The sequence below is a fragment of the Metopolophium dirhodum genome, chromosome 7, assembly GCF_019925205.1.
Source record: "Metopolophium dirhodum isolate CAU chromosome 7, ASM1992520v1, whole genome shotgun sequence".
NCBI classification, from domain to species: Eukaryota; Metazoa; Arthropoda; class Insecta; order Hemiptera; family Aphididae; genus Metopolophium; species Metopolophium dirhodum.
Window position 1 is genome coordinate 26212711 of NC_083566.1, and position 13597 is coordinate 26226307.

Consider the following 13597-nt stretch of genomic DNA (forward strand, 5'->3'; position numbering starts at 1 on the left):
AAGGGTTTTCAACAAAAATTAATATTTTTTATGCTTTTGAATTGTATATGTATGGCGTATGTTGTATGTATATTATATATGTATTATATTTTTTTTTATATTTTACATAATATTAAGTACAAATAAAACTGTAGATACGTATTATAAAAATATGTTTAAAATAATTTGTTAAAACATATTAGTTGAACCCAAGCGCAGTTCGACAATTACCTGCTTTTTACGCAAGTGCAGTTTGACAACTACCTTTTTTAAATCAAGTGCAATTCGACTCAAATAATTGCAATTCGATCTTGCCCCTAATGTTAAATAATGTTAATAATGTTAATAATACCCCTAATGTTTGATGCTCAAATTATATATTATGATTATTTTACGTTAAGTAAACGGAAGATGCGAAACCGGTATCATAAGCCAAAAATCGAAAGATATATCTTACAAAAAAAGGTCCAAATGAAAAATAGTGACGCACAAACGTTTTACGGCCATAAAATACTTTCGTATAAGTGTACAGCTCATTATCTACGTATACCTACATAGGTGTATATATATATATATATATTATAGTATACAGTACGTCAGTACCTATATTATATTGCTTGAAATACTGATATTTTTTTACGTTGTTGCTATATTATTGTATTTAAAAATACCATTGACATCATAATTTGACAAACACTCAACTAAATAAATTAGTTATTTATTTATTATAAAAATTCTGAGCTTAAATGTTCTGTGACTACTGGCTAATATTATAATAATTTACTATCTATATAAAAAACAAACTTTCAATTATTTTTACATTCATACATCTAGCGTGAGAACTTGCATAATGGAAGTATAGCTGCACAAATTCGTCGTAATAGTTGAACAACTCAATTAATAAACATTATATCCATCAACGGGATGTTTATTATTATACTGACTAGGTTGATTTTAATATTCGGGGTCATATACATTTTTCAGTTGTACTGCTGTAATATTATACAAATATGATATGTGGATAATCTGTTTAAGTAAATATAAACTACTTTTATTATTTTATTTTCGTACTTTTCTATAGGAATTTAAATTTACAAAAAAAAAAATAGGATCAATGTCTAGTGGTCTCTTTGATCGATTACCAATCAACAGTCTTGGTACACAAAGTCACTACACTTTTGGAGCTTTTTATACAGACCTAAAGACAAAACGAGGTTTTCAAATAACTAATAAGCCATTGAAAACCAATTACTATTATAAGATTTTTTTTTTAATAATATTGATAAAATCTGTATGACCTAGTCAATAATATTCTCGATTTAACATGTAATTGTATAATGACGTGTGTCATTGCATGAAGCCAACCCATAACACACACTCGAAAATATAATGTAGATACTTGTAGATTATTTTTTTTTGTGAGTGCTAAAAATATCAGACTCGAGTCACTGCCCCTGCACAGTGCACATTATTATTTTTCGTAAAACCACTTCAAATTTTAATTCACAAATTCATACATATATCCAACACGTGATAAAAACACAGTTATGACGTGTGTTATCAGTAACTATAAGTAGTAGAAAAATATGTTTGGTCCTAATAAAAATAATTTTATTAATATTATAGTATGAGTAATAATACTATCTATATGATCAACATTTTTAATTTGATATAAAACGAAAAATATATATCATATGCTATTATAACTAGGTATTTAGTATTTACCGTCGACGGGACTACACGCTGCATCGTTTTTACATTGACATTCGTTTTTACAATTTTCACCGTATAATGATTTTTCACACGGCAAATCGCATTGCTGTCCTCTCCACCCAGGAGGACATAAACACATACCAGATTCAGGAGAACACTTGGCTCCATTGTTGCATTGACACTGGTTGTTACAGTTCTCGCCGTATGTACCTTCAGGACAGGTTACGTTACATGATAATCCACGATAACCTAAAAATAACAATTAGAATATTATCTAACTCAAATGAGAACATAATATTATGTACGTACGTCAAATAGTTCATCATTTAAACGAATGCATAGTAAAATTAATATTAAGTACTCAATTTTATTTTTATTTATTCAATTTACATTACAAAACTAATTGAAAAAGACGAAGTATAAAAACGTAATTTATCAAATTGTAAACTGTAGTCTAAATATTATCAGATTAAAAAAGATTAATAAACATATTATATTATTATGCGTGTATTATGGGGCCGTACTGTTCTATTGACTTAATAATAACATACCAGGACCACATATGCATGTGCCGTTATTAGCCAAACATTGTGCGTTGTTGTGGCAATCGCATTTTCTTCGACACCTTTCGCCATAAGTATACAAGGGACATGTTCTAGAGCACGTCGGACCATCCCAACCAGCTACACACTCACAGGTTCCTTTCCACGGATGACAACTAAAATCAGTGTTATAATATTTTTTTTAACCCAAAAACAGTTTATTTTTTCTGGCAGAAAAAAAAACGTGGTATTTGAAATGCAAAAAAAATAGAACCGTTAGAAACTATTCAAGACTATTTACAATAGTATTTTAAGTTTCAATAGACGGGGATAATAAGTTATGATACACTTAAAATATTAAAAATTTTTACTTACGAATTGGTATTTTCAACAACGCATTGACATATTTTGTCACATCTTTCTCCATAAAGACCATCTGGACATATTCGTTTGGAACATTTATCACCTTTCCATCCTTTTTCACATATGCATTTTCCGTTTTTTGGTTCACAATACGAGTTTTCTGGACAAGTACAATTTTTCAAACAATTTGGACCATACATTCCTTCCGGACAAATATCTTTGCACTAATCCAAAACGTAAAAAATTATTGTTTGCCATTTGACTCTAATAAAATTGACGTTACTTTTTCGCCATAATATCCAGGCATACATTGACATTGGCCAGTAATATGATGGCAATAACCTTCATTGAAACAATCACATGACTTACTGCAGTTAACTCCCCATTTTCCAGGCTCACATTTTTCTCCACACACCATTCCCTAAAAATGAACTTGTATTATTGTAATGTATAGGTAATATAACTAACCTAGGAAAAAAAATGTCATCTCTTCCAGGGGTATTTTAAGCTTCAAACGTTTAAACGGTATTCAACATAATTAATATTATAAACAGTTGATTCAACTAACTTTTATCGAACAATTTTATATATCTATTTAGACAAATAAACATTTTTTATTAGGTATTAAATAAAGGGGGACGGAGTGGCCGAGCGGACTGAGGCTTCGGTTGTGACGCACACCGGCTCTGGTTCAAACCACGGTTCAAGGGCGGCATTTTTCTTCGGGCAAGTCACGGTGTCCGGAGAGAAATGTCGTCATCCCCCACCCGGGCATAGCAGATACCCACGGGTGCCCACTAAAAAATCCGCCAAAACTACACACACATGTTACACTACCAACAGTTCCCTCCCCTATAAACAACAACAAACAGCTAATGGCCATAGTTGCCGGGCTTCACGATCAATAAAAAAAAAAAATAAAATAAATTAAGGTTGTCTTTTAAATAGTTTTATCCATATTAAATAAAATAAATTCAGATTTGATAGTACGCTTACTTAGTTATTATTAGGTATATATAAAAAAACAAATCAATTTATAAGTGTTTAATTTGTTTTATATATTTTCTTTTTAATTGTTTTCTTTAGTAATCTTATAATAAACTCTATGTGGCGTGCTATAAATTAGGTATAAAAAAGTTATCAATGTTATTTAACTATTTGACATGGTGAAATAAACATGGATTTTATTCCGGTCTGATTACATTTAACAATCTAAAAGATAATATTCAATAAACCTTAACGGCGTATAAAAAACAATTATTTAAATGGAAAAATCGGATATTTAATTGTTATCAAGAGTACATGATAAAAGAGATATTTTAGAATGCGATTTATAAAATAAATGTTTAAATGTTACATACCGTCCATCCAGAGGAACACAAACAATGACCAGTTTGTGGATCACAACTACCTGCATTCTGACATTTGCATTCGCTTTGGCACTCATCTCCGTGACGACCTGATGGACATCTCTGATCACACCTATATTTGGAATTTGTATAATAGGTTTCAAAACATAGAATATCGGTAATATAGCTGTGTTCACCTATTCTAACACCAAAAAATAAATAAATTGGTATACTCGAAATGATTACTTACAGTGGACCTCTAAATCCCGGGGGGCAGTCACATTTTCCAGTAACTGGATCACAAATAGCACCGTTTTTACAAGGACATTCTTCAACACAGTTAATGCCAAAATTATGGGGCGAACATTTCTCTGAACAGTCTACTCCCGTCCAACCTGCTAAGCATTTGCACTGACCGTCATATGGATCACACGGTGATCCATTTTCACACTGACATTTTTCTGTGCAAAACTCGCCAAATTTTCCAGATGGGCATGCTATACACGAATAAATTATACTTAGACTCTTATTATATTATTTTAAATATCATTCATTATTACTTTTATTGCAATAAGGTCCTCCATAGTTGTCATCGCATTTACAAATATTTGGAAACATGCAAGTACCATGTTCACAGTTGTTCTGACAAACTGGAATGCAATTTGTTTTATTTGGTGATATAACAAATCCTTCACAGCATTCTTCAACAGGCTTTTTTTTTTCTAAGACCTGCAAATGTGATATATATATAATATTTTATACCATTTGTTCAAACTTTAGTCCAAAAATAATAATGGTTAAGCTAATGCGGGATGGAAAATGGAAACACACTGAACTAAATAGGTACCTACATCAATTTATGTTAAAGGATTGAATTAAAGCACAAATTAATAACTAAATAGAAGGTTTTAAACGATTTTTAAAATGTTATACTGTCACAACTAAATTTATTTTATTACATTAGTAAACATATTACATACAAAATAATTATTTGTATTTCATTACAATTTATTATTATTACATAAAAAAAACATATTCAAATGATGGAGTTTATCACATAAATTAAACGTTTTTTTATACAAACCTAATATTATTTTAATGAAAAACTAAATAATAATAAAAAATAAATATTAAAAGTAAGATATTAAGTACCTACCTATCACAAATGTGAGATAAGTATTCAAAATACAATTAGATTAATAGATTATAAAAAACGTTGCGTACAAGTGTTTTATTTTTAAATTTACCTGCTGCGAAACAATTGATTTCATTACAATTCGGTATCTGGAACATTTTAGTTTGAAGTCTGTAAAACAAAAATAAGACTCTCGTACTTGGTATGGTTTCATTTCAGTCACATTAACCGTCACATTATACCTAAACAAACAATTTGAAAAATTAATGAAAATTTTACGTAAATAAATGATTAAAATTAAGGTTTAAAACATTGAATTTATATATTAACTTATGCCTACCTAGGTATAAATACCTAATTATATAATAAAGGCTTTATGTAAAAAAAAAATGAAATACTATAAGATGTACTGATACACATACGAAAGACGTAACTTTAGGTTAGGTTAGGTTAGGTTAGGTACCTACAAATTCTGTTTCTTGATATATTTTCATCATTATTACAAATGTTATCTAACACCACCATACTATCCATTAACATGCATCTCTCAAGTTAAGCAATTTCTCTTTCTGCACTGTGGGAACTTGTCGCATAGCCACATGGTTTTTTTATTTATATTATTATTACTAACTATTATTAACATGCGCATATCTACAACAATATGAACAATAGTGTATAATTTATTAATTAGACAAAAACATAATATTTTAATTTAAATATAAGTTTATTGGAAAATAAGATTATTTTACAACAATATTATTTTTTCTACAATAACGTGACTATATTGTGAAACCTTGAATATTCATATTAATATTGAATTATATGGTTCAGAAACGTTTCATATAAAAATTGATAAGTATAATTATTAAACAGATCGACCATGTTTAAAACCGAATAATAATATATATTATTTATCAATATATTTTATTGACATTAATTATACGTATCATGTTTTTGAAGATTAAAATGTTATCTTCTTTGTATATATTATTATTTTGTTTAATTTTAATGTTATCACATTTAAATAAAAACAACATTTCATTGGTATATTTATACATGCATACAAAAGGTTCATCAAATTGCAAATTTAAAATCTCGAAACCAATACTAAATACTAATAACAAAGGTGGGTAAGTGGATGTCGCTCTGCTGTACAGTAGCTTACAAGTGGGTCACTGTAATGGATGGTGTTGAGACAAAATATTTGCAAAACTTTATCGTGTATAGAAAGTGAAAATATAAACATTCAGTAAAATTTTCATGTATCTACAGTCATTTGTTTTTTAATTACAACAAAATAAGAAAATCGTTACAAGAGATATCGAGTGAATATCAAATGTTGTAAAAATATAAATTTCAGACGCTCATAAAAATTTAATTTAAGTTTCTTGTAGACATTTTTTTTTTTGATAAAGATAGAAAACTTATGAGTAATCTTATATTACATTTTCAAATCTTAGATTTAAAAAGAAAATTTTTTATGAATTTCTAACTCATAATAATTTGCAAGTTTTCGTCATTTTTACGTATTTTGTCAATATTTGAACTTTAAATGCTTATAAATAAAAACTGTGACTAAGGATTTTTAATTTTTTTTATCTGCCTTTGAAACAATAAGCTAGGAGCCTTCTATTAAATTTTCAAGCTTTTTTACTAAACAGATAAAATTGTATCGATATTTATAGAAAAAAAAACTAAAAAAAATGGAAACAGCTCAAAATAAGTCAAAATATTTTTAAAAATGTATGGTGTATAGGAAATGGAATTATAAACATTCAGTCAAAATTTCATGTCCCTACGGTCTTTTGTTTTAGAGTTACGCCCCAAACCAAAATCGATTTTCTCGAAAACAGATTTTGCGTAAAAATTCCAGTTTTTCCTTAATTTTTCTTTTGTTTTTCACGTCGCTTTTGAAACTACTGGGAAATTTTTACTTTTGACCCCCCAAAGTACCAACTAGATTCACTTTCCTATCAGAAAAGTTACTGTTGAAGAAAATCCAAGCACTTCTACTGTCCTAAAAGGTGATGACAGACACAAAAATAAAAAAAAATAAAAAAAAAAACACACATTATTGTAAAATCAATACATTCATCGCTTCGCTCAGAATCTAAAATGTACCTATTTGATGTATAATAATTATAAATAATTATTAAATCGTAACAGACGTAGACTACAAAATGGAATTACTATCACCTCTGAGTAGAATAATAGTGTATTATTATTGTAAATTTGAATACTATGCAACGGTAAATCGCCACATATAAAAAAATTATTCTGGTCGGAGCTCGGTTAACGTCTGTGGTCGCAACTCTCGGTTATATAAGATAATTATACATAGTGATATAAGATATTGTTTTAAATTTTTACATGTTAATAATTGCTCATATGCATAATCAACGATTTAACATTAATATATACATAAACTGAAAATTATATTGCAATGATTAATGTAATACATGATTAACCTTCAATTAATCTGCAAAGCTATTAATAATGAGTAACTTACAAAATAGTATTGTCATATTATTTACACTTTAAATACCCTTTAAAATTCAAACTTATTAACAATTAATTTTTTTATTTAGAAGAACATAAGATAATATATAATATAACTTTGGTTAAGATTTTCTACATTCAACTTCTATATCTTATATTGTACGTACCTATAGTTAAAGTTTTCTGTATTCAACTGTCATGTTTTGGTAATAACAATTTACATTTTATGATAATAAAACTGAAATAAAACAATACATTCTAAAGTCTAATAAATTGTGTGTTTATCCAAAAATAGTCAAATAAAATAAATCTATCCAAACTCTAATAAAGTGACAACTAGGTCAATGGTTTCATTCGATAGCAAATGCTAACTGGAACTTTATTGAGAAGACTCCTATACTTTTAAAATAAATTACATTACTCTAAAAGCATTGAATTTCTCAATTTGTACAGATTTTAAAAATAGATAGAAAATTAAAAAAAATTTAGTTTTATATTCTACTTAATAGAAGTAATTAATTTAGTCAGTGATTAAATTTAGATATTTTTTATGTTAAATAATTAAATATTGTCACGCACGGGTAACATTTATATTTAATATTTAATTTCATAGTAACTTCCGTCTACTTAAATTACTATGACATAATATAAAGTAAATGTATTCAAGCTCCGTCAGGTGAAATATATTTAATAAAAATTCGCATACTACTGGTGGTCAAACAGCGTGGGGAGTGTGGAGAGGGATACCCCCACGGCCCCGCATTATTTTTTTCATTATTTACAATAATATATAATATAATATTTGTAATAATCAAATAGTGCCAATCAGCCCCCCCCCCCTCCATGATAAAATCATTTGACCACCACTGGCATGATCAATAGGTTAGAATAAAAATAGGCTTAAATAAAAATGCACTTACAGGTCTAATCTGGTACAAACATTAGATCCTTTGAGCTCAGTTTCCGATTGAGCTGGATAACACAGGTGGGCAAGTAACAACGCCGCAGCGTATATACCCAAATTATAATAACGTGTCATGATGGATAGTAAACACGTTTGGTGAAAATTGTCAATTTACATGGTGGCGATTGTCCAAATGTTTCGAGTATCTATAGAAAAAAAACAAAAACCATTGTAAAATCTATACATTCACCGCTTAAAATATAAAAAATAACAAAACAATTTAAAATAAATCAATAAATATTCACATATTCTAAAAATTCAAATTTTATTAAGGTACCTATAAGAATAAGATAATTGATCTATTATTAGGCACGTTTTAAAAAACAAAAAACTGAAATTTTTTTAACAATTTTTTAACGAAGGTATACAATTTGTCTTATTAAATGTATCTGCAAATTATAATACACAATAGGTACATTTATGATGTATTTAATGATCGCAATATATTTTTGATTTAGAATATATAAAATGTATGGACTATATAGGTATATATTTGGTATATATTTTAAACATAATAAAAATAATTTTAAGTTTATAATTACGATAGTGTCTACTAATTGTTTAGCATGTATTGGCAATATGTTTGACAAATGAAAAACACTTTTCCCTTGATGAGTTGACAGTAATGAACACACCTCTTAAATTTGTATACAACCATAACTAGTGATGATCAAAATTAGTTTTGGTCTTGTGATCTCGTAAGACTCTTGCTACAAGACCAAGACCAAGATGGTACTGGTACTAGCAAGACTAAGACCAAGATTAAGTTTGCAAGACCAAGACAATACTGACGCTGCAAGACCACGACTAAAACAAGACCAACACTGCAAGACTCTTGCACATCCCCCCCCCCCCCCCCCCCCGAAAATACATTAGTGTATATTTAGATTAAATTAAATAACTTATAAAGAAAACAATATGAAATTATCTTTATAGTTATTACATTTGATCAGTATTCAAGGAAATGGCAAATTATTGATAAAAAGATTAGAAATAGTTGGAATTAATATTACAAAACAATATAGATGTTTCATACTAATTAGTAATTAAGAGGATGTCACACTCGCATGACGTGTTGTCTCCGTCTTACAAATGTATAACATGGCAAAAACTGTTTTGCGCGGGACAACTTTTATTTTTCTGTGTTCCTTACTAGTGGCTCCTAAATTTTTGAACATATAAGGTGGAAAATTATCTATGCAACAGCGTGCCAATATTTTAAATAACATAAATACAATAAAAGTATTTGCATCTAAACATTTGGTTTTTGTTTTTTTCATTTGCTTATAAAAAATTATTGGATAGTGTTATTAAAAAAAAGAGCACTTTGTTGCACAAATAAAGTTTTTCTTTAGGTGTTGTGAAAATTTGGTAGTTTCACAACAAATATGGTGCGAGAAAAGTTGTCCCGCGCAAAACAGTTTTTGCTATGTTGTACATTTGTAATACGGAGACAACACCATGCGGGTATGACATCCTCTTAACAAATACCGAAAAATTATTTTATTTTCCCAAAATTGATATAGTCGTCGAAAGTTTCTGTTGATGTCTAGGATTGGCACTCCCGGAAATTGTGTAAATTACTTTATTGTTATTTTTGTTAAAAATCGATTTTGCGTAAAAATTTCCGTTTTTCCTTATTTTTTTCACGGCGCTTTTGAAAATTACTGGGAATTTTAAATTTTGACCTCCCTAATGTACCAACAATATTTACTTTCCCATCAAACAAGATACTGAAGTTAAAAATCGAAGTATTATTTCGACTACTTATGCGTACTCAAGACACAAAAAAATAAAAATAAAAAACACATAATTGTAAAACCAATACATTCATCTCTCTGCCCAGAATCTAAAAAGTACAGTTTTAAAACTAATAAAATTAAAATTAAATTGTTTGACCATTGTTATATGTTAATGTTTGAATTATTAATATATTGTAGATATATATTGGACATGCTGGGCCGCAAACGCTGCCGGACCCCTTCGTTTTTTGTTTTTTTTATCAGTCTTGTAAATTTTTTATTTGCGTGGCGTGTTTTTGGTCTATATAGGGATAGTAGGGACTCTCCTAAGTATTTATCAAAATATTTAACCCTACCTACTTAAGTTTTAGGCACCATTTTTTTTACAGGGTCCAAGACCCGTTCATTATGGGGTCCCTTAAAAACTGATCCACGGGCCTTTAGTGTGCCAGACTGACATTACACATTTTATAGCCCTATAACAGGTATTTTTATTTTTTACACATTTTGCGAAAATATCAAGTCTTGCAAAAGCATTACTAACGTGTATACCTAAGACCGAGACCAAGATTATGAAAGTCTTGGTCTTGGTCTGATTCTGATCATCACTAACCATAACTGACATAACTGATAATTTTATTTTGGTTTAACCGAAATCAAAATTAATTTTAAAAAAAATTGATTTAGGTACCTACATACATTAATTGTAATAAAAATATTATGTTATAATAATTATTTACTTGTCAATATATTATCTCATCTCTACAATTCATTAACAGATGCAAGACGTGGCAAGAAGGTGCAAGGAAGTGTGTATTTAATGATTTATATATATTTTGATATACCATACAATTTTTTAGTGGAATCTTTACCAAAATGATGTCACTTAGATTCTTTGTTACTGCAGTAGTGTTACTGCATGTAAATCTAAAAATACTATTAAATACCTACACAAAATTAAAATAAAAGGAAAAAATGTAAACCTTAACCTAAACCATAATTATTATTTCCCTACCTGTAGCTAACAAATCGTTACTTTAACAAGCCATGCTTTTAGTAATAAATGAAATACAAAAATATTCTATACGGTATTTTTAATTTCTCAATTTCCGTGTCTCCTATAAGTGTTCGGAACAACGAAAATGGTAAATAATAATACTTAGGTAGTTCATTTTTTCGTGCCGGGGTAGATACATATTTTTTTTACATTTATAATTTGTGCACTTTTTTAAACAAAATCTAGCCAAACTACAACATCTTCTTGATCGTATTGTATAATAAATATTAATATGCGTAGTAATGAGGCTAAGTACATTTACTATATAGTCCATAAGACATCACCCTTTTGTTTAACGGAGGAATATAAATATATAATATGATATCGATCGTACACGCGTTGCTGTGGTACTGTGGTAGTATGGGTACCTACCTAGCTATAAATAATATACACCATATCCCAGAAAAAACTTATCATTATCGATTATGCGTGTGGCAGTGCAATAAACTAATAAACCAATACCCAATTCAATAACATACCTATCACTACATTTATCAGTTTTTAGAAAAAGGAAATCCGTTCAAGACCCAACAAACTATAAAATAATAAACATATCGTAAAATAACAGTACCAACGTTAAAATGTATGTATCCATGAAAAAATATTGATAAGGTGAATACATTTGTTAGAAGAAAAATATGTATATCAAAACAAGTAGACCTCCCCCCCCCCTATACTATAATCAATCACATTCTATTTTATATGTATAATAAAGTAATAACATTAACAAATTATAGATGACATTTAACTTGCTATACCTACATTTAATTGATGTATCATAATACCTATATTAAAGTATTTTTACAATATGTGTTTTACGTATTGTATTATAACTTATAAGTTATAATACTTATACAGTTATACCTAACTATATTTTGCACAGTTGGACATCTCGCGTAATAAACAGTAAATATGTCATAGGCAAGTATATCATATTTTTCAATTAAAGTGTAATTTTTTTTTCATCATAGGTGTTTAAATATTATAGTTATAATTTTTATAGTAAGAATAACCACCACAAACACACAATTATGAAGGTAGCTAAAATATTCGTTGACGTGTCACCGAATTCGACTAAACAAGGCTCAACTAAACACGGGTAAACAAAAAAAAAAAAAAACACTTTAATTGTTTATACCTGCAACATATAATACCGCAAAAATTGCAAGTCTTGCAATAACACTCCAACATGATTCTTCAGGTGCCTAAAATGGTTACGACTAGTGTTGACCACGTACGTACCGATACTAGTAATAATATATTGTATAGGTGCGTAGGTATAGGACATAAGTATTAATGCATAATATGAGGTTAGGTTTAACGCCTATCGTTTCTGTGCGACACATCGATCGACGAAATATCATGATATTATTATAACTGTATTACACTTTCTCACATAGATGTGACGTACTTATAATACGTGTACCTATAATACAACGCAATAATCAATCGATGGATAGGTTGCACCACACGGTGTGGTAATTTCGCACTGGGTTGGTGGAATAAATATATAATATTATGGAAGCTTTAGCGCACAAGAACTGAAATATTATAGAATAAAAAATACGGCAGTTCGATCGAGAAATTATGTAACATATAACGTCTGCAAGTGTACAACAGCCGTCACAGTTAAGTAAAAAAAGCTGTTCAATATTTTTCTCGCAATTACCGAGATGTCACAGCAGCCACAAAATTAAGTAAGTTAGGTACCCAAGTACCCAATGGTAGCACTTAGCTGTCCACCCTCTATACACTATGGGAATCACTTAATTTTTTCCCAATCCGACAAGAGCTTTTTCCTCGTAATTTATTGTAATATAATATAAATAAATTGGTATTTATAGTTAAGTTTTAAGATTTAGTTTATTATAATATTAAGTCCTAACAGACTGTTAAAAAATAAAATATTATTATTACTCATTAGTTATTAGTTATACTATAGTAATATTTTAGTAAAATGTTTACAAATTGTTTAAAGGATTTTTATTTATTACATATTATAGTAATTTCAAAGTCGTTATCTTATTATATAAAGTATACATAGTTTATCGCGCATATCTACCGATAACCGATATCAATGTCATGTAAAAAAAGGAATTTACTAACTAATTATTCGTTGTTAATAAAGTGGTCTTTCATAAAACCACTGAACACTCACTCTTTGTTCTTTGTCGACTCAAAAAAATCTGAAGTCATTAGCAATATTAGTTTATCCTTGACTATACAGGGTGATACGTTAGGCATCCTTTTCCCC

The 13597-nt window shown here is 28.7% G+C and overlaps 1 protein-coding gene across 1 annotated transcript in view; it reads right to left on the bottom strand.

Annotated features, from left to right (window-relative positions):
- The window catches only part of LOC132948771 (protein draper-like), a 34009-nt gene that overhangs the window by 6500 nt on the left and 13912 nt on the right, over positions 1 to 13597 (bottom strand). Inside the window, exons 2-10 of the mRNA XM_061019415.1 lie at positions 8501 to 8690; positions 5194 to 5323; positions 4507 to 4675; positions 4197 to 4443; positions 3959 to 4079; positions 2881 to 3018; positions 2610 to 2821; positions 2244 to 2410; positions 1705 to 1941 (exon numbers count right to left, since the gene is read on the bottom strand). Coding sequence (XP_060875398.1) covers positions 1705 to 1941; positions 2244 to 2410; positions 2610 to 2821; positions 2881 to 3018; positions 3959 to 4079; positions 4197 to 4443; positions 4507 to 4675; positions 5194 to 5323; positions 8501 to 8619 — 1540 coding nt within the window. The 5' untranslated portion in view covers positions 8620 to 8690. The remainder of the gene's footprint in view (positions 1 to 1704; positions 1942 to 2243; positions 2411 to 2609; positions 2822 to 2880; positions 3019 to 3958; positions 4080 to 4196; positions 4444 to 4506; positions 4676 to 5193; positions 5324 to 8500; positions 8691 to 13597) is intronic.